Source organism: Rhinolophus ferrumequinum, chromosome 10, assembly GCF_004115265.2.
Source record: "Rhinolophus ferrumequinum isolate MPI-CBG mRhiFer1 chromosome 10, mRhiFer1_v1.p, whole genome shotgun sequence".
NCBI lineage: Eukaryota > Metazoa > Chordata > Mammalia > Chiroptera > Rhinolophidae > Rhinolophus > Rhinolophus ferrumequinum.
The window spans coordinates 74786232-74813557 of NC_046293.1; the positions used below are offsets into that span (position 1 = coordinate 74786232).

Sequence of the window (27326 nt, forward strand, 5' to 3'; positions counted from 1 at the left end):
CCAAATTTATTGAGATGTAATTAACTTATAACAGTGTGTAAATTTAAGATGTACAATGTGATGATTTAATATATGTATATATTGTGAAACGATTACTACAATAAGATTAGTTAACACATCCATTCCTTTACAAAGATACCATTTTTCTTTTGTAATGAGAACATTTAAGATCTACTCCTTAGCAATTTTCAAATATACAATACAGTACTGTCAACTATAGTCATCAGGAGAGCTGATGATTTAATCTTTATTGTGAACATATTTCTAAATGTCCTTTGTACATTTCTGACATCTCCCTTCCCATGTTTTTCATTTTTAAACCGTAAGTCCTTGATTCTCTCTTAATGAATTTCAAATAGGCCTTTTTTGTTTTATGCATCTTACTTCTCACGGTTTATTAATCTTTCTACAGAAAATAGAAACGGTGGGGCAAAAGGGTAAAAATTATGAATTTACCTTACTATTAATTAAATTCAGATATTAAAGGCATAGATATACTTAAAATTTACCAGCATTTAAGGACTAAACACTGAACAGTTCCAATGTGTTTTTGAAAACAGTTCTATAAAATGTTATCGTTAGAGATGAATTATTGATTGTCTGCTCAAAAAACTTACACTAAGATTTGCAATCATTAACGTAAGTAATCTAGCACTAATAATTCTTTGGAGGATTGCGAAGAATCTATAAAATGGGAAAGTCTTATAAAATATATTTTATTCTGTGAGGAGAAGAGAAATGTAGAATTAAAGACATGCAGAACTTAATTTAAAAAATAACAGATCGACACAGGGAAAGTATTCGTAGGCATAAAAATAATAAGGAAAATAAAAAACAGAGTTGATAGTTCATTGTAAATTTCATGAGCATCAGCAATGTAGGGTAAAAGAAAGGTACATACAGAACGAAGGACCAAATCAATTAGGGATTCAGAAGGCCAATAATAAAGTCTATTTGTGAATATGTGAGTAAATCCTACTCCAGACATTGACCCAAGGAGGGACTTTGTAATACTTCAGCCAATCTGATGCTCTAACAATTATTTCTTTTCATTCCAAGAGATTGTTATGCTCCTCATTTTACTTCATATCTTCAAATTTGAATTTATTTCCAAATCCTCAAATAAGACTGTATCTTTCATTAGAATAATGACAGGTAATAATAATAGCTAACATTTATTGAGTATTTACTTACCTACTTACCCAAGAACATACAGCTGGTAAAATTTTCTGGCTTTACACATGCATGGGTTCATAACAGTTACTCCACTTTACTAACATTTATTAAGTTCTGACTATGTTTTAGGCATGGTTCCAAGTACATTACATACATAAACTCTTTATTTTCTATAACAAGCTACTAGATACAGAACATGACATTGAAGCATGGAGTGTATTTTGCTTAATGTCACAGTATCTAAAAGTAATAAGGTTAAGATTTGAACCGAGGAATTCTGATTCCAATGTCATATTTCTAGGAGTCTTGCTTCCTCCCTCTCTCCCTTCTTTTATTCATTCATTGCTTCATTTGTCCATTAATTCAATCAACAAAACTCTACTATCTGTTTAGCCTCTACCATATGTCAGACCCTAGGTTGGGTGTTTAGAATATGAAATTTCCTGCCTGAAAGTAACATAATGTGGAGAGAAAAAAATAAACCAAATCAAGCAACCAAACAGTTACATTCTGAAGGACCAGAAAGCAGTTAAGTACTAAGGAATCTAAAGGCTTCAAAGCTATGATTTTGGGCATTTTGGGTCTGTCTACACTGTGTTTGTTAATCTCCATATTGCTTTCTGGCTCTCAAAAATCAGATCTGACTTCAGATTTCAAATCTTGTCCAACAAATACTAACAAATAACCAAATTTTGTCTTTGAAATTATCCAGCACAGATTTTACCGCCGTTATTTTTAATTCCACATTGACTCAAATCTGTTTCATCATACAAAAACCATCTATTTGTAGGCCCTGCAAGCCTAAAGCCTAGAAGAAAGCTGAAATTATATTTGTACTCTATGTCAGTTATTCTCAACCCTGACCACACATCAGAAGCCTTGGTAAAGTTGAATAAAAATATAAAATGGGTCCTACCTAGACCATATTCAAAGGTAAGGTGCAGACATATACTGGATTTTAAATTGCCCTAAGTAACTATAATGCTTAGTTGGAGTTAAGAACCACAGATCTATATTATCAGGTATGTCTCTAATTACTGTGTTTCATTTAGTCATAAAACCTAAAAAGCTGTAATTAAAAGGGAAAGATTTTAAAGAAACAAAATAATAAAATGATTGACCCATGAATATAATAGAATATATGATAATAGATCCCCAAAATTAGTATTCTTTATTTTACTATCAACTAATTACTTTTTAAAAAAATATTTAATGTTTCAAATGGAAAGACTTGACTTTATCTCTCATTTCTGAAAGATGACAAGAAATAAAATCTTTAACGGTGCTGACCAAATATTGACCTGCTTAGAAAATTTCTAGACCAGATGATTTCTGATACTTACTTCCCCATTAATAATTTTATTATTCAACATTGAGAGTTGCAAAGTAATTATGACACAATGAACTCCCCAAAATTTTATTTAATAAAAATATTCAGCTGATAGACTTTTACTTGTCAGTTCTTTAGTATAGTGTGATCGACAGTGTTTTGTTAATAAATTATTATTTTCACAGAAATTGTAAGTCATTTTTAATTTCCATCGAATTTAAGAGCAAGAATATTTTCATCTGAGGAATATGTATTATTTTGAAATTCTGATATTCTCATAATATTGATATTCTCATAAAATATGATTCACTCACTATATCCTATGTACATGGCTTGATAGAAATATTATTCCATTAATAGTATCTTAACTCTAGCTAAAACATGAGGAATTTCAATTCAGTGTTCCCATGATTAATGTTAATAATACTCACAAAGGTAAAAAGTAGCTATTTCCCATATTAAAACATGAAATAAACATATTAAATGATTAATGTGGAAAAATATTCATCTATAAAAATTTTAAATGATCTATATAGTTAGAAGATATAAGGAGGGGAAGTATGCATAGTAAGGATTTTGTGTTTGTTTCTTTGTTTTTGATTGCAATTCTTCAAATGTTTCTCTGTACAACTGGAGAGGATCTTCTTCCTGGAAGAACCACTAGCAGTTCTTTTAGCTGTGTAAATTTAAGGTAAATAGGCACTTAAATGTCTCCTCTACTGTGTCTTTTTTTTTTAATTAAAATTTATTGGAGTGACAATGGTTAGTAAAGTCACATAGATTTCAGGCGTACAATTCTGTATTACATCATCTATAAATCCCATTGTGTGTTCACCACCCAGAGTCAGTTCTCCTTCCATCACCATATATTTGATCCCTCTTGCCCTCATCTCCCACCCCCCACCCACCCCCCTTACCCTCTGGTAACCACTAAACTATTGTCTGTGTCTATGACTTTTTGTTTCTCATTTGTTTGTCTTGTTCTTTTGTTGTTTTTGGTTTATATACCACATATCAGTGAAATCATATGGTTCTCTCCTTTTTCTGTCTGACTTACATCGCTTAGCATTATACTTTCAAGATCTATCCATGTTGTCACAAATGTTCTTATATCATCTTTTCTTACCGCCGAATAGTATTCCATTGTGTATATATTCCACAACTTCTTTATCCATTCATCTATCGAAGTCAATTTTCATTTTTTAAAAATTTTAATGCTGCACTTTGGGAGTTTCTCTTCTATTTATAGAAATTATATTATGTATCCTTCATATTTCACTCATATGTTGGATATAAAACTGACAGCAACAAAGGAACAAGAGAAACAAATAAAGAAACAAAAACTCATAGACACAGAGAATAGTCTACTGTGTCTTCATACGAGAGTGGAGAGGAGAACGATTTGCTTAATTTCCAGAAAACCTTGGGAGAGAGAGAAAAACCAAGACTGCTCTTCTTTCAATTATGAAGTTCAATGTTATTCTGAATTCTACAGATGAAGACAGACAGTTGACTGGATCAGAAAGGTCTCCAAGAGTTCACAAGGAGAACTTTTCATGAGGGAAGTAGAACTGTGGAGTGGGACCTGTGTCCAATACCTGATGTCAGTGGTGGTTACAGCGTCATGTGTGGTTCAGTGTGGAAGATGTTACAGGCTCAGTCATCTTGATGAATTTCAGAACTTAAGTGTGAAATTAAGCCTCAAACTGGTATAACTTGGAGAAGGGGAAATGTTCCCTGAGAAGCACTCTGATAGGGGATGGTGGTATCCAAACGGGGTCAGGGATTGGTATGGCATGGGTTTAGTTAGATTGTATATCAGTAGACTATTGCAATGGAACATGGATGGTGTTTGATTTTGAGGGGACACCTATTTTCAAAATGATCTTTGAAGACTCAAAAGAAGCAATAGCAGTTCAAAAAAATGGTTGCTCACTTGTTACCCTGTCACATTTCCCAGCTCTTCTCTCACAAAATGTTTTAAAAAGAATTAGTCCCCTTTTGTCTGATTAAGGTTTTGGGGTTCTTGGATAATTTAGGCAGACCAAGAATGACCCCACAAGAGTGTTATCAGATTTACTATTAATTGGGTCATTTGGGTCCTCTGGAATTCATTCACGTTAAAATAGTCAAAGAAGGGCTTACTGTATCTGTATCTCAATCAGATCATAACAATTATAAACGTAAAAAAGTAAGAATAAACATAAGAATAATAAATATAAATAAAGCATAAGAAAGTTTTGTTTTTCTTTTTTTAAATTTAATTTCTGTCAAAGAAACATGCATAATGTTGAAATATAAAAATCAAAATTTTTATCCCTGATGAAATCCAATGATCTTTTCCTCCCCAATGAAACCCACTACTTTAAGAGGTGAATGTATCTTATTATTGATAATAACTCATAGAAAATTTGTAATAGAAGGGAGATTCCAAATTTTATAAAAGGTTACAATGGCAATCATCATAGGTAATGGTAAAATGTGATAGCATCATATTTAAAGTCTAGATATTTAAAGCTTCTAAAAAGCTTCATAAGTCTTCTTTAAAGCTTTATAAAGGCAAGTATTCCATTCTGACCCATTCCACTCCATACTGTATTGAAGTTTTGAATACCGTATTTAACCTTGAAGTCTTAGATAATACATATTTAAAAATAAAGAAAAATTGGGAAGAAAGAGAAGGGAGAATAAAACTCCTCACTTGCTTAACTACTTAGAAAATTTCAAGAGCACAAGCTCTTAGAACTAATAGGTTAGCATGTTTGCTGGATGTATATTCATGTTGAAAAACCAACAGCATCTTTACATGGGAATATTAATGTATTATGAAAAATATGAAATATATAAAAATATGAAAAGGAGATAATGATCACAAAAGAAACAAAATTATTAAGTGCCTAGAAATAAATATAACAATCTATAAGATCTGAAACTGAAAAAATAATCAATTTCATTGAAGAACATAAAGCAATACACAAACCAATGTAGATACAAGCCATGTTATGGATGGTAATATTGTAGAGATGACTATTCTCTCCAAATTAAATCTACTAAGTAATTTCAATCAATATCTCAATAGGGTTTTAATGTGGGATTTGGAAAACTGATATTATAATTAAGCTCTGAGAATCAACATTTATAAAGTAAGAATAGCTAAAACAGTATGGTTTGTATGTATGGTTGTATATATGTATGTATTTATGAAACATACTTATTAAGGGCTTACCAGGTACCAGGAGCTGCTCTAAGCACCTGAGCCTCAGCAGGAATAAAACAAAGATGTAAAACCTCATGAAGCTTATTCTTAGTGGGTTGTACAGACAATAAATTACAGATATTATAAATTAAAGAATTATACACTGTTGGCACATGACATTTGAACAAAGTTTTGATGGAGGTGAGAGAAATAGCCTTGCAGATATCTAGAAGAAGAGCATTCTAGGCAGAGGAAAAACCAAGTGAAAAGCGAACAGGAGCCCACTGTGGCTGGGGTAGAGTTTCAGATGTCGTCAGAAGAAAAGCCAAATCATGTTAGAGCCTTGTGTAAATGGTAAATGTTTGCAGAGTTATGAGCAGACGATCGACATGTTCAGATTTATGCTTTTCAACTTTTGAATTTCTGTATTGTATAGTAATCAATATTTTTTAAAGAATAAAATAATGTTAATTTCACTGCTCCCACTAAAACATATGTCATTTTAAAAAAATTTTTATTAAATTTATTGGGGTGATACTGGTGAGTAAAATTATATAGGTTTCAAGTGCACAATTCTGTAATAAATCATCTATATATTGCATTGTGTGTTCACCACCCAAAGTCAATTCTCCTGTTACTGTATATTTGACCCCTTTTACCCTCTTCTACCATCCCTCCTCCTCCCTTACCCTCTGGTAACCACTAACCTGTTGTCTGTGTCTATGAATTTGTTTTTGTTTGTCTTGTTCATTTGTTGCTTTCACTTTTGTATCCCACATATGAGTGAAATGATATGGGTCCCGACTTTTTCTGTTGGATTTATGTTTTAAAACATCACTGATTCATACTATGTTGAAAATGGACGGTAGAGGGCCCATGGGAGACACAGAGAGGCCGGGAAGGAAGTGCTTATAATAATCTAGGTGAAAAATAAAAGTTGTTTAGACCAGAGTGATTAACAGGGTTAGTGAAAAGTGGTCAGATGTTAGCTATATTTTGAAGGTAGAACAAATAAAATTTTTGTACAGTTTGATGTGGGGTATGAGAGATGATGAGGATGATTGAGGATGATTCCAAATTCATTAGGTTGAGTGACTGGAAAAGCAAGGTTTTTAATCCTCTGAGATTGAAAAGACACAGCAAGGTTTTGGGGGGATATCATGAGGTAAGTTTTTGACATTTTAGATGTACAATGTCTTTTAGATACACCAGTGGAGATGGTCAACAATACACAGTTGCATATACGTACTTGGTTGCAGGGTCTGCACTAGAGGTCAAGGTTTATAAGCCATTATATGGATGATATTTAAAGCTATGAGACTGAAATCACTGAGAAAAAATAGGGAGGATTGAGCCCTGGGTTCCTTCAATATTAAGGAGTCAGGAAGAAGAATGTGATCCAAGAAAGGAGACTGAGACAGAGCCATTGTGAGGTAAGAGAAAAACAGAGATAGTGGGGTTTCCTGTAAGGCAAGGGAAAACCATGGGAATCAAAGGGGAAAGAATGATCAGCTGTGTCAAATGCTGCTCAGACATCAACTACATGGACTGAGGATTGCCCACAGTGTTTTGCAATATACATTTAGTGATGATAGTGACAGGAGAGGTTTCTGGGGAGTGGTGCGGCGAAGACCTATTTTGGAATAGGTTTATAAAAATATGCAAAGAAAGTGATTGGGGACTGTGAGTGGACAACCCTTTTGAAGAGCTTTGCTGCAAAAGGGAGTAGAACATAGGGCAATACCTGTGGTAGAAGTAGGGTCAAGAGAGAAATTTTTGAAGCTGGAAGAACTTTGTGTGTTATAGATAGAATAGGTAAAGAAAAAATTATAACAAAGGAGAACACAAAATTGCTAAAGAATTATACTTGACTAGATGGCCTGCTGAAGACATAAACACAGGTGTTAACAAAGTTTGCTTTATCTAAGGTTTATTTTTGAAAATTTTAAAGACTCATGCCCAGTCTAATAAGCTCCTTAATCCTCTTAGACACATGGGTGGATTTAAGACTTTTCTTATAGTATATACTCCCATATTCGGAAATCCATGAAATCAGGGAGTTTGTATGCTGCTATTTTTCACCCACATTTATTTTTAGCATTCGTACACTTGTTATACTATTTATATCCACTCCTGCTGTTTATGAGCTAGATGAGTTTGAGCCAGTAATCTCTTCTCTACAAACCTTACAGGGTTATTACAGGGATCAAATAAAACAACTTAGGTAAATGCACTTTTGGTAAAGTGCTTTATACCAGTTATTTATCGTGTTCTTAGTGGCGTGTAGCCCTTGTTAATGAGGTTTCCAGATAGACTTGAAGAACAGTTTGCCTATGTTTGAAAAGCCAGAGCCAGCATTAAGGAATCTCTTGCAGAAGACGCATCCTGCCATGTGCAATTTGCCTGCAAATAACGGGGATTTCTGGTCTTACAAGTTTAGGAAACACTGCATACCGTGTTCTCCCTTGGAGCCTGACAATATTAAAAAATAGGTATTCTAATAAATCCTACAGTAAAGATACCAATTCAAAATTGTATAACAAAATATTTCCTAATATTTTTGTCCTGAGAATTCTCTTTTTTGAGGAGGTTTTGTAAAACCCCTATTGAATTCCTGGAGAATTAGTGCTTCATGAGAAATGTTAAGATGAATAACGTCTACCAAAGTGAAAAATGAAATTAGGTCAACTGCAGAACATCTGAATGATGACAACCTTAAAAATTCTCCTGGATTGGTTTAACAGATAAGACAAAACAACAAAAAGGGAAGAAAAAGTACTTTTCCTTCTCTGTATCCCCGTAAGGTGACAGATCCCTTGGCATAAAATAGACACTCAAATTATGACAATAGGATAGAGCTAAATGAACAAACTTCCTGTCAAACTCTTGTGATTCAGTCAGTCGTATAAAGCCTGAAGACAGCTTACTTCCGCAAAGATGTGCTTAGTTTGCGTCCATCAAATCTGGGCTAATATAAATAATACTGAATCTACTATTAAAGATAAATTTACAGAGTCAATTCCTCACTCACTTCCATCTAGTAAGGCCATAGTTAAAGCATAAAAACCCAGTCACTGAGTTCAGAGAGAGATTTGTTGTGAACTTCATGATTTCCCACAGAACATTAGAAGATTTTTATTAGTTATGTTTGTCATTGCATATCAAAGATGCCTGACTTTTAGTCACAAGCTTCTTTTCCAACTCAGCTCCTATAAAATTGATATGGGATAGATTCATGTACATAAGAATGAATCTTGAAACAGCTTAACCTTGCCTCTTCTGGGCCCATTTCTAGCCAATCATGGACCTTGGCTACATATATCTTCTCTTTCCTGGGAGGTTTGCCAACCCCAAGATGGTAAATTCATAAACTCCACCCTCCTATTTGGTTTCATTGCTTGAAAATTCAACTGAAGAATAAAAGTATGCACTTTATTATTAAGAGAAATTACATCACAATATATGGGGTCAATGCACAGGACACAAATATTGCTAGTGCCATTCAGGTGTAAACAAATACAAATGATAACTATCTCCAACACAGACAAAAATCGGGCCTTACTCAATAATGCATAAAATAAGCCACAGTTGACAAAGACTGAATTTTTGGAAGAACAGTTGTTGGCAGTAATTGACATGCAGAGAGGAAGGCTATAAAAATGGGCACAACACAGTTAATGCACTGGAGACATCCCTGTGGATGATGGCTTTTAGCTAGAACTTAGCAGAGGTCTTTAAAAAAATGACACTTGTGATAAATGACATTTATTGGAATTTTTATATAGCAATGTGGTATACTTGTAAGACAATCATTTAAATGTACAGCTAATTATATATGTGTGTGTGTGTGTGTATATAAATAAAATACATTACACATGTGTATATTTAAAATGTAATGTATATTATACTTGTATATATGTGTATATCTATAAACAAAATGTAATATATATCATATATGTATATATAAACAAAATGTAATATATGTGTATATACATACTGTGTTTCCCCGAAAATAAGACCTAGCCAGACCATCAGCTGTAATGAGCCTTTTGGAGCAAAAATTAATATAAGGCCCGGTCTTATTTTACTATAATATAAGACTAGGTCTTATATGATATAATATAATGTAATATAATATAATATAAGATAATACTGGGTCTTATATTAATTTTTACTCCAAAAGACGCATTAGAGCTGATTATCCAGCTAGGTCTTATTTTCAGGGAAACACAGTATAAATAAAATGTAATATATATTATATATGTGTATATATATATATAAAATCTAATATGTACTATACATAAAATTATACATATAAATTACTAAACACACGTGCGCGCACGCGCACACACACACACACACACACACACACAATAAGCCCATAAAGGCCCTGAAGGCAGGCTAAGTAAATCTGTTTGGTCAGACTGTCCTGGCTTCTAGATAGCCAACGTGTTGTCAGGAAAGGCTGGTGGTGTGGCTCATGGGCATGTCATTTCCCTTGGTCCCATGGACCGCTCATCCTGTATAGAGGAGCAGAGAAGTCCAGAGCAAGACCCCACAAATTGTGGGGCCAGAGCCTGGGCCTTTCTAGCCCAGGTTTGAGCACCGCACTCATACTGGTTAAAAGTTCTGAATGCTACAGTGTAGAAATTAACTGGGAGAAGTTGTGGGAGAAAATAACCAATTTTTTAAAGCATACTCTTGAATATAATAAAATAATCAACTCTAGGAATCAAATACATATGTCTAATTATGACAGAACAAGTGATTAGAAAAATAAGATTGTGTTAGAATGAAATTTTAAAAATCAACAAGAACACCTAGAGAAATCACCCTGGCACGAAGGGATGTGAGAGCACAACATTGTCTGGAAGTGAGAAGACCAGGGTTCTAGTCCTGCTCCAGCCAGATAAGTTATCTCATCTTCCTAAGTAAGCCTCCATTTCATTACCTATAAAATTAAGAAAAGGAAAATCTCTATCTACTTCAGAAGTCTGATATGTGAAAAAATGACAAGTCCACAGAAAACTGCAGTGAAAACGATTTTTCAAAAGTGTCTAATCAAGATGTGTCCATGTTTAAAACACTACTACGCCTTCCCATTTCTCTGAGAATAAAACCGGACTCTTTCCCACAGCCTACAAAAACACAAATGATCTGGCCCCTGCCCAGTGCTGTCCTGTCTCTCCCTGACCACTGGGTTCCAGTTACCCTGACATACTTCCTCCCAGAGAATCTGCCAGAAGCTCTTGCCTACCCTTGGTGCATTTGCACCTCGTGTTTCCTTCGCTTCCAAAACTCTTCAAGCTTTTCCATTCGGCTGACTCCCAGTCCCAGATCAAACCCCACCTCCTAAAAACGCCCTTCCCTGCCAAATCTACTTAACTTCCTCCCCACCTACCCTGTATCTGTCCCTTGATCACATTCACTGCTTTTGAAAAAATAATTTCTTTCCTTTTACCTTTGAGTCCCTTCACCCATTTACATGCTTTTGTTAATTGCTGGGGCCCTCTCTGTTTTGTTCATTACTTGGACCCAAACACCTAGAACAGGACCTACTTCCTAGCACCTTTAATAAGGTCATCACTAAATATTTATTTAACGATGAATGAACATGAAAGCTCGTATTAATAAATATTATACCTACACTAATGCTTGTAATCAATGTGCAAAGACTTTTGTCATTCGTAGTCAATGTTTCTATTCCTTACAATGAACTTGTAAGTTAGGCATAACTATTTACCTGTAACCGATGCTCAGGGAAGCTGAAGGATGACATCACACCACCAGTAATTGGCAGAGATGGGATTTGCATTCAGGTCTACTGACTTCAAACAAAACAGTATTTCATGCTACCCTCCAATCACAATTAATTTATTGCTTCTTTAAACTCTAATATCATTTTGATTCCACTTTATTCATAATTTTTTGCAGCATTAATTTGGACATGTTCATTTCTCACTCTAGTTTTCTTAGCAAAGTTATTACAGAGACTATGGCTTCTGAGTCTCCACCAGTGCCTAACATTCTACGACTTAGCCACCCACATCACTTAGTAAACATTTGCGGCTCGAAAAAATAATTGGAAGTACAGAACACACCAGTCAGGAGCATTATTATCTCCTTTACAACAGTAGTGTTTATGGAAAAAAATTCAAAAATTAACTGCTCTCTAGCAAGTAACAGGAAGAGAGTTATTGAACCCAGTTCTGAGCATTTAATGAGGTAAATTTTTTATTATCCAATGAATATTTATGTTCTTCTAGAACAAATGATTAAATTTATGGTACACAAAAATGTTTAACCTTGTTTCAGTTAAGCTTATTTTTCTTTTCATTTTGTTTTTAAAATGTTGATAATAATTACACAACTTTTCTATGAGTAATGAGGCCTGTTTCAGAGTGTGCTTTTGTGACTATTTTTATCAACTATTTTGACAGCAGAGTTCTCAAATCACTGACAAAACATCTCCTGTTGGCTAATAACCCACCCTGACTCTGTAATTTAAGTAACTTTACTGCTCTAAACAGAGGATAATCCCTGTAACTAGGATTTACAAGTCACTTGCTGACAGTTCCATAGTATCTAGCTATAGTTTGGTGTTTCCCCCAACAATCACTTTGCAGTTCACACACTAATACAGTCATCCTACACTGATAACTTTCATCACACAGATACTCCCCAAAATAATATGCTCTTTTTCTTTGTTTCAATATAGCTTTTCAGCAGTTCTCAACAAAAAATTAAGTGATAGGATTTAAATTACATTCTTATGATACTTGCTATTCAATGGTATTGATATATTTAAAATAATCATGTTATAGGGGATAATTTTGAAAAAATATGTTTTGTAATATTATGTGTGAAATTTAGGAGTATTTACATTAAGGTGATAAAATAATAATTAGAATATTATTTTATTTTCTCAAGAAATATTTTGTCAAGAAATAGCATTCAGAAGATAAATACGTCTGGGTTCTAATGTACAGCATGATAATTATAGTTAATAATATTGTATCGTATACTTGAAAGTTGTTAAGAGAGTAAATCTTAAATATTCTCACCACACACACAAACACATAACTATGTGAGGTGATGAATGTGTTAACTAACCTTAATCTTATTATAGTAATCATTTCAAAAAATTAATATATATATATATATATGAAATCATCACATTGTACATTTTTAAAATTTAAAATTACTTTAATTTTTATTATTTATTGGAGTGACGTTGCTTAGTAAAATTACATTCAAGATATGATCAAACAATACGGTGAATGTTTAAACAAAAAAAATTACAGTAAAAAAAAAAACATTGCCATTAATCCCACTCAGAATACTTCCCCTCACTTCGAACACACTCATCCCATCGTTCTTGCCACTTTCTGAAGCAGTTCTGGAAGTCCTCTTTCGTGTCTTCAGTTGCGCTGTCATGGTTGCCTCGATGTCCTGAATGAATTCAAAACATTTACCATTCACGGTCATTTTGACTGGGGAAGAGCCAGAAGTCACATGGTGCCAGATCTGGTGAATAAGGTGGATGAGGATATGTCATAATGTTTTTGACAGAAATTGCCATACCAGAAGCGATGTGTGTGTGACATGGAGCCTTTTGTACATAGCTGTCATGGTCTATTTAGGTCCCCGACTGTAATTGTGTTTTTGTCAGTTTCTCCCTTTAGTTCTGTTAGTATTGCTTTATATATTTTGGTATTTTCTATTTGGGAGCATATATATTGATAACTGTGATGTCTTCTTGATGTATTGTCCCCACTATCATTATGAAATGTCCATCTTTGTTATTCGTTACCTATTTATCTTGAAGTTTGTTTCTTCAGATATAAGTATTGATACTCTTGATTTTCTCTAGACGCCATTTGCTTAGAGAATCATTTTCCTTCCTTTCACTTTGAGCTGACATTTGTCCTGGTGGCTACGATGTGTCTCTTGAAGGCAGCATATAGTTGGGTTTTGTTTTTTGATGCAATCTGCTACTCTGTGACTTTTTATTGGTGAGTTCAGTCCACTTATATTTAAGGGTGATTACTGATATGAGAATTTTGTATAGCCATTTATCTTTTGTTTATCTGGTAGCTCAGTGTCTCCAGTGTTTCTTTGCCTTTCTGTTTCTGTCTGTTATTTTAGTTGGTGGTACTCTGATTTGTTTCCCCTCTGTTTCCTCTTTTTTTTATGTCTCAGTTCTGGATTTTTATGTAAGTTTATATAAAAGAAAATTTCATACATCCAGTAGTCATTTTTCTTCAGCATGCATCTTATCTCCATTCCCTTTTGCAAATTCAGACTTTCACCCCCTCCCCTTTTTTGTTTTTGTTGTTACAAATTATCCCTATTTATGCTGAGTTCATTTCCAAGTTGAAGTAGCAAACTGTCTTCTTCTTTTTTATGTTTTTATCTCCTTTAACTTGTATGCTATATTTAAGTGTATAGTGCCCTATTCTGTATAGGGGTTGCCATTTCCTGCTTCTGTCTGTCTGTTAGTCATCTTACTCATATCTAAATCCTTTTGTGTTTTTGTTTCTGGTTGAATGACCTTCTTCAGTATTTCCTGTAATGCAGGCCTTGTGGTGGAAAATTCCCTCCATTTCTGTATGTCTGGAAGATCTTTATTTCTCCTTCACATCTAAAGGATAACTTTGCTAGATATATTATTCTTGGCTGGTAGTTTCTCTGTTTCAATAGTTTGAATATTTGATTCCACTCCTTCCTGGCTTGTAGAGTATTTTGCTGAAAAGTCTGAAGACCATATAATGGGCTTTCCTTTATAGGTTACCATCTTCTTTTCCCTGGCTGCCTTGAAAATTCTTTCTTTGTCATTAATTTTTGACAGTTTCAATATAATGTGCCTTGGAGATGGCCTTTTAGGCTTGAGACAATCAGGTGTTCTGTTTGCTTTTTGGATTCAAGGATCCAGTTCGTTCCTTAGGTTTGGGAAGTTCTCTTTGACTATTTGTCTGAATAGACTCTCTGTGCCCTTCTCCCTCTTTTCCTTCTGATACACCATTTATTCTTATATTACTCTTTCTGATAGAGTTCTTTCATTTCTTTTAACTCTCAAGTCTCTCTCTTCTTCCATCTGCATCATTTCCAGATTTCTATCTTCAATATCACCAATTCTTTCCTCCATTTGGTCAGCTCTATTTTCTAACCTCCCTTTTTAATTCTTCATCTCTTTTATTGAGTTCTTCAGCTCCAGAAATTTCTATTTAGTTCTTTTCTAACATTTCATTCTTTTTTGTAAGGTATTCATTTTTGTCATTGATTTTATTTCTGAGTTCATTAAACTGCCTGTCTGAGTTTTCTTGCATCTTATTGAGTTTTTTTCAGAACTGCAATCTTGAATTCTCTGTCATTTCAGTCAAATATTTCCGTGTCTTTAAGTTTATTTTCTGGAGATTTTTCATTTTGTTTCTGAGCTGCTTTGCTACTGTGGTTGTTCATAGCATTTGATGGATTATTTCTTCTCCTAGGCATTTATGGGAATGAACTCTGCAGCAGGTTTACAGGAAGAGGGGATTTTTGTTTGTTTGTTTTTGTTTTGTTTGTTTGTTTTTTCCTCAGTAGGTAGCGCTGGAGCATTTCATTTTATCTTGCCCTGTTCTGGCTTCTGTTTGTGGAAGATTTCCTGGGAAGGTGGGTGACTCCTCTGGACCAGCTCACCTTGGTCTCAGGGCACCATCCCCATGGGAGAGTGTGGTGGGTGATGGGGTTCTGGCCTCTGAAATCCCATCGCTGTCCCTGCAGCTAGATACAGAGTTGTGCACCTCAGCAGTCTTAGGTGCCCCAGCTGAGCTCAGCCAGGAAAGGTGGGAGCAGGGAGGGCTGGGAAAGGCTGCTGGTGTGTTTGTGGCTTTGTTCCCCTTCAAGTAACTGCTATTGCTGGATCTCAGCTGTCTCAACTCTATATCTCCTGCCTTGTCAGTGGGATTAGGCAGTGTGGTGTGTGTCTGCCATTCAGGAACTGTCTCTCCAGTTCTTAGTGCTGTAGATATTCTGCTCTTTAACCCAACACTCACTGCTAGAGTTTCTTCTGGGGTCCACTGCTAGTTCCTCTGAGTGCCCAGGAGGTGAGCTCTGGGAAGATGGGGGTGTGTGGCAACCAGGCTTTGTGGGTTTGTTTTCTCGCTGGCATTGAGGGCTGCTAGACCACAGCTGCCACACTTCTGTATTTGGTCACTGCCTCGAAGTGTCTTCCATGATCACTGGGTTCAGCTATATTACATGCTGTTCACTCAGACAGAAATGCTCAGGCTGCAGAAAGCACACCTGCAGCCTGAATCATCTCTCCAGAGACCTGCAGTGAGCTCTGAGCTGTGTTTGAGCACCCATCTTTGCTCTTCTCTCTTCTCTCCTCCCCTGTTTGCCCTGATTTACCCATCTTCAGATGTTTCGATGTGCAGATCTCTCCGACATGTTTGTGTGTTGTGCAGGGATCCTTTGTTGAATTATAGCTGTTCCATTTGTTGTAACTTCAAGGGGAGAGATCAAGGGGGACCCCTCATGCCACCATGTTTCTGACCCATTGTACATCTTAAATTTACACAATGTTATATGTCAATTATATTATAATACAACTTGAAAAAATGTCAATCTAGGAAATGAGATACAAATAAATATTTTGGAGTACTTTCTTGAATCGGCACAGGAGTAATATGAACAGAAACATAATATACTTATTTTTAAGTTTTAAAATATATACCGAGGGTGCCAAAAAAAGTATGCAAGTAGACACTTTGGTCAACGTTACTCAAGCAGTAGTTTGCCATAATCAGAAGTGTCTGGACATGATCATAACCACTTTGAGCACCTCTAGTAATTGCAGAAGTCAAATGTACGTATATTCATCTTTTGTTATTGGTATATATTGAGTATTACAATTTTAATACAGTATTTTCCTTTCTTAAAATGTGTATACGTTTTTTTGGCACCCTCTGTATATACATTACATATAATTTAGGTTCAATTTGGCAGACGGGGGCATGACATTTTAAATAATATGATAGTATATAATTATGCCAAATCATTTGGGAATCACGTTTCCGACAATTCTGGTAGGTTGAAAAAAAATATCAATAATTACAATATGTAAAAATCTTTAGTTACATCCATAACAAAGAGTAAGTAGGATAGCAGTGTCACAGTATTTCTATTCTACACTGGCTGAAATGCCTTCATCAAGAACTGGAAGGCAAAGAAAGTTAACAGCAAATACTTGAGGTCACCAACTACTTAGAATCCATTTACTGAATTAATGTCAGTTTGTTTATTTGAAGGAAAAATAAATCATATTTATTCAAATTTTAAATACAGCTCATGAAATACAGCTGTCCGATTGTAGTTTATTTTTAATACCTAGTTTAAAATATCTATAAAATACATGGATAAAGGCTAAAACAGTAAATCCTTAAATGAAGAGCTTGATCTCAGCTACCCAGAATTGATGGTGGTCTCAGGAAATTAGTCTGGTTTACTTGTCTTCCTTTCCTTTCATACTTCAAGTTGGAAACATAAGAAGACCCTCTATGTATTTTAACTGGGTAGGTAAGGGAGTGCTTAATTCATTTTCTAGTAAAAAAGTTTAGTGCTATTTGTTTTGAGGTCCAATAACTTGCTTCCTAATCTCTATGTTTAAAACCTCTTGACATTTACAATGATACAAATTCATCTTCCTGATTCATGTGGTCACGTGGTCTTGATGATTAAGGAGTTCAACCATCCAAAGATAAAACTTTCTAACGGCAAATATTCAGGAGATTGTCTAAGCCTCATGTATAGGATATGGAAACGACTGTGTAGTCTTTAGCTGATTCCAGACCTACCAGCAACCAGCCTTCTTCCTCATGTGCTGGAAACAGCAGTCCAGCACAAAAAAGGGCCGAATCAGATTGCTGAATCCCTCAGCTTGGGTCTAACTCCCACCCGAAAAGAGAATCACTGTCTTCTAAACGGTAAAAAAAATCCCATATATAGTTTCATATATCATTTTATGTAGTTTCTCATTAATAGTATTGTAGGTACTTCCCAAATACACAGAAAATATAAAGTCAAATTACAAAAAAAGTTTTGTAGTGATAAGTCACAGATTATTTGCCTATTGTACATAATACCATTTATAAATCAAAATTATCATCCTTTAAAAAGTTCTGAATATACAGTATAATATACATCTATATAGATATATTTATACAATTATATATATATATATGTTCAATTAGATATATAACTGAATTATTTTTAAGAGAATCAAATTAACATCCAATAATGCGAAATTATATGTTTATATGTTTATGCATATAAAATATACACATGCATAAACATACATACATTATTTTTAAGAGAATCAAATAAAGAACAATAACTGAAAAGGGAAATAATCATAAAATTTTGACAAATAAATCAAAATGTAATAAATGTTTATTACATGGATTTCATATTTCATATTCCTGTTAAATGATATAGCAAGTAAACATTTCCATGTAAGAGCATGTTGTATGGGTCATACCTTTTCATGAACTTTCTGGCCAGGTTCCATCCCTTCAAGGTGTTCTGACTCTGTAGACCCCTCACTTGATGCCATTTTTCTTTGTATATGAACATTTTGTTCACGCAAGGCAACAATCTGTAAAATAAAAGCATTATGCTTTTAAAATCTAAAATAGAGCATACATTATAAAAAAATCGAATATGGTTAAGAACAATTGAATATAAAATAAGCAGAAAATAAATATTATTTTACTCATTTTATTTAAAAAATATATTTTTTAAATCTAGGTTAGCATTTTGAATAATATTTATAATATTTATAAGAGTGCAAAATTTACTTAAAATGTTTTTGAGTTGGAAAATGCACCTATCTAGTTGGAAACATCTAAATCAGTGGCATGATCCATGTGTTATTAATTCAGAATTTACCTTTAAAATTAATTTATGAAATGTGATAAAATTTGCATTTGTCTGTATTCTTAAAGTATACAAAGAAACATAAATGCAAAGATTGAAGGCTGGAGGCTAATTATGAGCACATCCAATCACCCTAAGAGATAGCGTATCTGCAATTTAAAAGCTAGCAAACACACACTCTGGACTTAAATAATTTTGTGGCACTATCAAGAGAACTTAGAATTCAATTGGTCTCATTATCATTATTGCAATTATCTTAGCACAGCTAGTCCAAATATAGTTAATTTACAAAAAAAATTCTCCAAAGGCAATTAATTCCTGCAAATTTGCAATTCAATTTTACATGATACTTCCACCTAAGCAAGAGTTTCAGATAGTTGTAGTTTAACTGTTCTTGGTAATATACAAAGTGGAAAATAGCATTCTAGCATTTTATAAATGGTATTTTAATATATACAGTTGACTCTTGAACAATGCAGTTTGAACTATGTGGGTCCACTTATATGCAGATTTTTTTCAATAAATCATATAAATGTATTTTCTCTTCCATATGATTTTCTTAATGTTTTCTTTTCTCTAGCTTACTGTATTATAAGACTACAGTATATAATACATATAACATACAAAGTATGTGTGAATCTATTGTTTATGTTATCAGTAAGGCTTCTGGTCAAGAGTAGGCTGGTAGTTACTTTTGTGGAGTCAAAAGTTACACACGGATATTCTACTGTGTGGTGATAGACACACCTAACTCCTGACTTGTTCAAGGGTCAACTGTATTATCAACTCAGATATTGCATGAGTATTGGTTCTAGGGGAAATCACTGTCCATACTATTTAAAACACAATAAATAGTGAATCATGTAAAACTTATATGTTGAAATTATGAGACCAATATGTCACACAGACCAATAGCCATCAAATAACACAAGACATCCAGAGGTTGGGTGTTTTTCCTGCTGCCTGTCAGTGCTTCAATGCCCAGAGGGAGCATGATACATTCATCACATCAAGGGATTTTCCATATTACATCCAGCATTTGAACATACAGCAAATCGTTTTGTAAGGGCATATCACCTCATAATGAAGAAAAATGGTGTAAATGCTTTTCTCTCTTGTAATACTGAAATCACCAAATTAGTTCTCTTGCTCCCATTCTTGTCCATCTGCAAATCTATCATCCATCCACAAAGTAGCCAGATTTCTTTTGTAAACTTAAGTTATATTGTGCCATTCCTCAGCTTTCTAAAGAACTTCAACGTCTTCCCAACTTATTGAGTTTACTTTTAACTTCTTACCAAGGTCTATAATGTCCTACACGATCCCTTGGGCTCCAATGGCCTCCTTTCTGTCCCCTAAATATAACCACTCTTTCTTACCCAGCACGGAGAAACTTGGTTTCCTGCCTGAAACATTCTTCCCCAGCTCAGACACAGCTGACACAATCCTAGCTTACACAACTCAGCTGAAATACCACACCTCGGAGTAAACGTGCCTTGCCTTCAAACGCTTATTATAATATGTCCCTGATTATTTGTGTGTGTTTCATTCATTAAAATATATTTTAGTCTTTATTTACTTACTCACTTTGTTTATTTAGCTAGCAGAAGTACAAATTATATCTCATGGGAAAATAGCCTTCAAATAAATACTACATTGCAAACAATATTTTCACATGAAGCGATACATCAATATTATTGTGGACAGGATATTCAATAAAAATGTATTGAATTAAATAATGAATAGATACAGAAAAACAAAGAGTACAAACCTAATTCATTCAGAAATAACAAAAAGATAAAAATTTAAAGTGCTTGGGAACTCCTTCAGAGACATTCCTTTCATGTTAGTGTAAAAATGGATTATGTCAAAGGAAAAATAAAAATGATATAGTCCCTGTGTATATCTTTTTTGTATTGCACTTTGAAAATTTGTCTCTTGCATAAAACAATAACATTATATTGCCACCAATACATAATGAAATTTTATTATGAATTTATTGAGTTTTTAAAAATTTAAGTATTGTATACGATCTGACAATGAAGTTTGCGAACTTTCCACCGTGTAAGTGCATGGTAGAAAGTTATTGAATTTCATTGTCTGACTTTTGTATGCCAATATTTCACTAATATCCATGACAAAAGTAACAATAAATTTAAAAATTCTATGCATTTTCTTCCATTATTTAATCTACTTAGAATTAAAGAGAGACCTTTTAAAAAATATTTAAACATGAAATTTAACTCCCAGTTTAGAGATTAAATCCATTGTTTAATAAGTCATATACTAAAGCAGGCCATCTATAAAGTTTTACTGAATGATTCAGTGAAAGGATGAATTAATACACTTAAATAAAAAGATCAAAATACCAAATTCCTATGGAAAACACTGTATGGAAACATATGTTAAAAAATTACAGAATTTAAGTTTTCACAAAATATATTGGGAGGAAACATTTCCTTTCCAAGTACTGCTACCATCCCACCCTTGAACCCTTTATACACCATTAAGGTATGCACGCATTTCTGGGGAGATTACATGAGGCAAGTTTTGCACACATTTTCAGCATATCAATCCACTGAACACCCATGGAGCTATAGTCAATAGAAACTTTCTACAATCATTTTAGCTGATCAATCATGACTTTGGCAAGTGTTTAATGACATTTTTTTCTAAATGTCAAGCATCCCTTCAAAATTCCTTTTGGTATCAACATCGTCCATGTTCATTGGAGAATTTCCTTATCCTACTTTAATCCTAGAGTGACTGCCAATCAAGGGGCCAGAGCTAATGGCAAATAGGTGGGCACATGATCCAAGCCAGGGCAATTAGAAAATTCCTTGAGATGTTTCTGGCAGAGGTATGGGGGAAGATTCTCTCTACTATGGAAGATAAGCTGGTAGGATATCAGGGTGCTGTTTACCATTACTGTAGTTCCACCTCACAGAGAAAGCAGGTGGACAAGATGGAGCCCCAATCAATTCCTTTGCTCCTGATTCCAGCCATTCTAAAATCATCTCTACCTCTGGCATTTCAATAATATAAGCCCCAAATTTCCCTTTTGTGCTCAAACTGATTTTGATTGGTTTTCTGTCACTTGCAACTAAAAGTGTTCATGCAAATATAACAGGGAACATGAAAGGCAACACAGCACATGCAATGTCTAAGTGGAGATTCTGGAGAATGTCTAAGAATTTACCAGGGACACAATGGGAGCAAACTTTTCAGGTAGATATGAGAGCACAGGCTCTTTGTGTTTCTAATACTATCGGTTGTTAATTATTTTAATGCAAAAAGTATCTGGAGAGAGATGGCAATATGACAGGAGACTAAAAAAACAAAAGTACTTCAGCTAAAACTCTGGCTTCTTTGTACTTCTTGTTTTCTGGCTTAATGCTTTGCCTTGACCCGTATTTGTGTTTCCTGATTGCTCATTCAGCTTCTGACAACGGGACCCACTGCTTCTATGTACTCTGAAACACTCGTATTTACAACACAATCTTCCAAGTTTTGTTCTTGCCTTTGCTTCTGCCAGGTTGTTTTTTGCTCTGATCAATCTCTGACCCCATTCTGCGGACTACTGGTGGCCTTGGTAGCCAGTCTTTCAGTCTGGAAAATTCTTCAGCCCTTTCTTTTTTATACCAGACTTTCTCTGGAATTCCTATCAGGTTTTCCAACAGACCCTCTCCTATCTCCTTTCTTTTGAACAACTGTTTTCCTTGATGGCCTGGAGAGATTTGTTCATTTCACAAATATTTATTGAGCACAAGGCATTAGGGAAATACAATAGAGGGAAAAGGTAGAAATTTTTGCACGAACAAAACTTTAATTCTTGTTGAATGAGAAAAAACTATAAACAAAAAAAAATATGTAGAATATATTTTCAAATGGTGATAATTGCAAAGGGAAAATGAAAACAGGGGAGAGGCGCTGTGAGGTGCAGTTTAATTAAGAATCAGGAGCTTTCTAAATATAGACCTGAAGACGGGACAAAGAAAGCAGTGTGGATATCTGAGAAAAGAACTTTCCAGCAGAGGGTTCAGAAAATATAAATCATTATTGAAAACAAGAGTTTGAGATTCATGAAAATGTTGCAGTGAGTTATTCAAATAATGTAAAATATCCCCTTCCAAAGGGGGCTAAAAAAACCCCCAAAAAATCAGTGAAAGTTGATGCCTTGGAAACTTGAAGTGTCAGGAAATACACAGAAATATGCAATTATTAAGAGAAACGTGATTTTGGAGAAAATAGTCTATTCAATATGTTTATATTCCCAAACTTTGGGGTTTCTCAAGTGTATAAGATATATTAATTCATTTATTCAACAAATAAATACTCATTGATCGCTGATCTAAGAATCAGACGCCACACGAAAAAATGCAGATGAAGTCCTTCTCTCAAGTAGATTACATTCTAGTAAAAGGGGGTGGGGTGGAAGGTGGGGGGCAGAAGAAGGAAGCAGTAAGACAACAACAAAAATAACTATGATTTATTAAGTTCTTAAAATGTGCTTGAAGCTGTGCTAAGCACTTTGCTTCTTTATACCAACTATCGTGTGTTCATCTATACTATGCTTTCTTTTCAAGTTTGAGACTTCTTTAAAGCAGACCCTGAGACAAGTAATTATGCACAAGTAATTTATCTGGGAGGTGCTTCCCAGAAGCATAGCTTCCTTAAATAATCTTGAAAGGCCAAGATGAATTCAGACCTTAATAAGTGTTACTGGTAGTATGACCTTGTACAACTTACTTAATTTCAAGTTCACATCCCCATGTTCTAAAGTGAGGGATACCTATGCTGTGGTGTGTTTGTGCTGTAAAGTACTTAGTAAAATATGATGTATATTAAACATTCATTATGTAATGACAATAATAAAGACTTCCATTCGCCTCTTAAACTTTCTCTTCCTGTTCACACTTAATGCTCTAGGTTGCTGAGTAAAACCTTGTAGACACACACACACACACACAATGCCATCTTGGCTCTGAATTTCTATTCATTTGGGTGACCCTTTGTGAGATGATAGGAAATATATATATATATATATATATCTGCATAGATCTCCTAAAACCCTTGTAAATTCCTCAGTGATACGAATGCTAGAAGCATCTTTTGTTTTATTGAGGTGACTGAGTGGGCTCCAGGAAGGCTCCTGGATAAAGGCTGGTCAACAGAAGGACCAAGCCATTGTCAGAAGCTTGAAATTTTCAGCCCTCCCCCACCCCACCCCCCATTCTCCAGAGAGGGAAGAGGGGCTGGAAATGGAGTTAGTGATTGATCATACATATGTGATGAAGCCTCCATAAAAATCCCAAAAGTATGGGATCAGGAAGCTTTCAGGATGGTGATCACAGTTACATACTGGAGGGTGATATACCTTAATTTCACAGGGAGAAGTTCCTGCTCTTGGGCCCCTTCCCCACCTTTCTCTATGAATCTCTTCATCTGATTGTTTGTCTATATCCTTTATCATGGCCTTTAATAAACTTGTAAAAGTAAGCAGTAACTGGTTTCCTGAGTTCTGTGAGCTGCTCTAGCACATTAATCAAACTCAAGGATGGGATGTGGGAACCTCTGATTTAAAGCCAATCAGTCAGAAACACAGGTGACACTTTGGACTTTTGATTTGCATCGAAGTGGAGTGAGAGGACGCTTGTGGGATTGAGACTTCACCTGTGGGATCTGACACTAACCCCAGGCAGATGGTGTCAGAATTGAGTTAAATTGTAGGGCACCCAGCTGTCTTCTCAGTGCATTGCTTGGTGGAGAGAAAAAAAATCCCACATATCTGGTATCAGAAGTATTGTGAATGTGCTAGTGGTGTCAAAGTAAAGAAGAAACACAGGAAGTAGACTGGGGAATTCAATCTACATACACTTTCTTCCTCTTAACTGCCTTTTAGTCATCTTTTTGGTTTTAACTTATATGTCACTCATTTTGGGATATGACCATCCTCCTTCCAGGGGTTTAAGTCAAAATAATAAATAAATAAATAAATAAATAAATAAATAAATAAATAAATAAATAAATAAATAAGTCATCCATGTAGAAGACTAAATAAACTTGTATTTCCCAACGTTCACATTACATGATTCAAGGTTGAAAAGGAGCCCTAAGGATGGAAAAGATCACTGGATAAAGAAAGACAGAAAAGAACAAGAAATACTGAAATAGCTTTGTAAGATCATGAAAGGGCAGCTTAAAGAAAGTCAACAAAGACATTATGTAAATATAAAGCAGTAGGCAATTTCATTATGTCTTAAAATATTACAAAAATTTGCAAGTATATTGCAGCCTAGGCAATGTGTTTCAGGTGCATTGAACTATATACTGTGTTTATATGCTTTAGATTTAGACTAGATTGACAATAGATGGGGAAACGAAATTCCAAGTGTATCTATGAATTTATCTCTGTTAACATAATTCTTAAAGGGGAAAAAGAAAAGCAACGTAAGTTAGTTTTCAATTGTTTTTTCTCTTCCTCATTTTTGAGAATATTAATGTACAGGACATTTCCAGGAGTTAAATAATGAAGAAAGACAAATAAGAAATAGGAGTTTAGAAATTAAATTTGTAATTAAGAACTACTACCATGTTTCCCCAAAAATAAGACCTATCCAGACAATCAGCTTTAATGTGACTTTTGGAGCAAAAATTAATATAAGAGCCGGTCTTATTTTAATATAATATAAGACTGGGTCTTTATAATATAATATAATATAGTGTAATATAATACCACATTTTATATTAATTTTTGCTCCAAAAGACTCACTAGAGCTAATTGTCCAGCTGGTCTTATTTTTCGGGAAAATAGGGTAGCAATAATAACAGCTGCTATATGTTGGACATCTATTAAGTGCCACATACATGCAAAGTGATTTACACACATTATGTCATTTAATCCTTTGAAAAACCTTATAAATCTGGTATTATTATTTTTATTTTAGAAATGGGGAAACTAGCATAGAAGGTATCAGCTATATACTATTATATCTAATCTATACTTGAGGTCATACAGATTAGATAGATAAATAGATAGATATAGATCGATAGATATAATAGATAGATAGATAGAACTTCAACAGATTTCCAATCCAGGCTGATACCTTCAAAATTTATGTCTGTTTAAGCATTATGCTGTAATGCCATTTGAAAATTAATGAAATGATTCACAGCATATATAATCCAAATATTTATCTAGGTCAGGACTACAGTTCTGTGCTCAGATAGCAGGGGAATTTACTTGCTCTGTTTTGGCAAAATAATTTAGACACAGACGATATCTTTAATTATTCCTAGGAATAAAATCATGCTCTTTACATTATTTATCATTTTTTATTTATAACTCTTAGGTGGCACAGGCATTTCAGTTTACCTTGAAAATTTCCCCACTACTTTTAAAAATAAATCATGTCTACCCTTCATGCTATTCTCCAGGGATCTTTCTTTTGAAGTTTTTAAATTCACATTTGCCTTTACCTACTTAACAAGAACTTCCATACAGTGCCCACATCTAATTAACAAAGATCCTTTTCATCTATTTTTACCCCAAACTCAATTAACAATTCCAAGAGTGAGACTTACAGAAGTCTCACTATACCAACACATAATTTGCTTATACACAGATACTTATTCTAATTTAGCTGAATTCCATACTTAGATTACACTGAGGTTGCAACATGAAAAAACAAAACAAGACAAAAAAAAGCAAATAGTAAAATAGTAGGGATTTATAATTTACACTTAAACAACTCCAGTTGCAAAGTTTGGATTTGTACTGTTATGTATTAATTGGTAAACCATAAAAATTGAGACACTTTTTCAAACAGAATTCAGAACCCCAAGCCAATAGATATTTCACTTTCTACCTGTGGCTTTAGTATAATAAAATGTATAAACATCACGAAGCATATTAAAAGCAATGTAAAACAACTTCATGTAGTCTAATGCAGTTTGATCATCTAGTATGTAACCATTATTTTCAATGTTTTTCAGTGAGCATGAATAGACTCTGCAAAATTTGTGAAACTAAACTGGTCCAATGAATTATCAAATTGTTCTGAGATGAGAATCAGAGGTTTGGATTGTGAGAATTTGCCTCTTCCCAAGTTAAAAAAAAAAAGTTATTTAATGATTCAATAAATGAATCCACTAATCCTAATGAAAATCAAATAGCTTGGAGGTGGTAAACACAGGTTAACTTGGTGCTTTTTAAGAATTTTTTACAACTACAGTACCTCTTTTCAGTTAACAAATATTTATTGAATGAATGAGAACACACTACACACCTTTATTTTTAACTTCGTCCCTTTGGCTGACAAGCCTTCCCAATTTCCATTAGGTTAACTGACTTGGTGTTAAAATTTAAATGCACATTCCAGTAAGTTTCTGATAACCCTTTGATGGAAAATACAGTACATGAATTGTGACTATTTCCAAATTTTACATCTGAACCAATTTTGCTTATACCTAAAAACATAAGGATACCTTTGTCAGATCATGGAATCTAAGTTTACTTAATTTTCAATGATGTAAAAAAAAAACCTTTAAAAATAATATTAAAGATTTGTTAAAACTATTCTTAAAACAATAACTAGCCTGTAAAACTGCTAGTTTTAGTTTTAAGTTTAAAACAATGGTTGCAATAGCAATACAATTTCAAATGTTTGTTTAGATAAATTTGTTTTTTTATATATTTTTCTC

The 27326-nt window shown here is 34.1% G+C and overlaps 1 protein-coding gene across 29 annotated transcripts in view; it reads right to left on the reverse strand.

The window, feature by feature from the left end:
* PPFIA2 (PTPRF interacting protein alpha 2) overlaps nucleotides 1–27326 on the reverse strand; it is a 458316-nt gene that overhangs the window by 134975 nt on the left and 296015 nt on the right. For all 29 annotated transcript variants that reach the window (XM_033117052.1, XM_033117051.1, XM_033117061.1 and 26 more), the window contains one exon: nucleotides 18226–18342. In XM_033117052.1, coding sequence (XP_032972943.1) covers nucleotides 18226–18342 — 117 coding nt within the window. The remainder of the gene's footprint in view (nucleotides 1–18225; nucleotides 18343–27326) is intronic.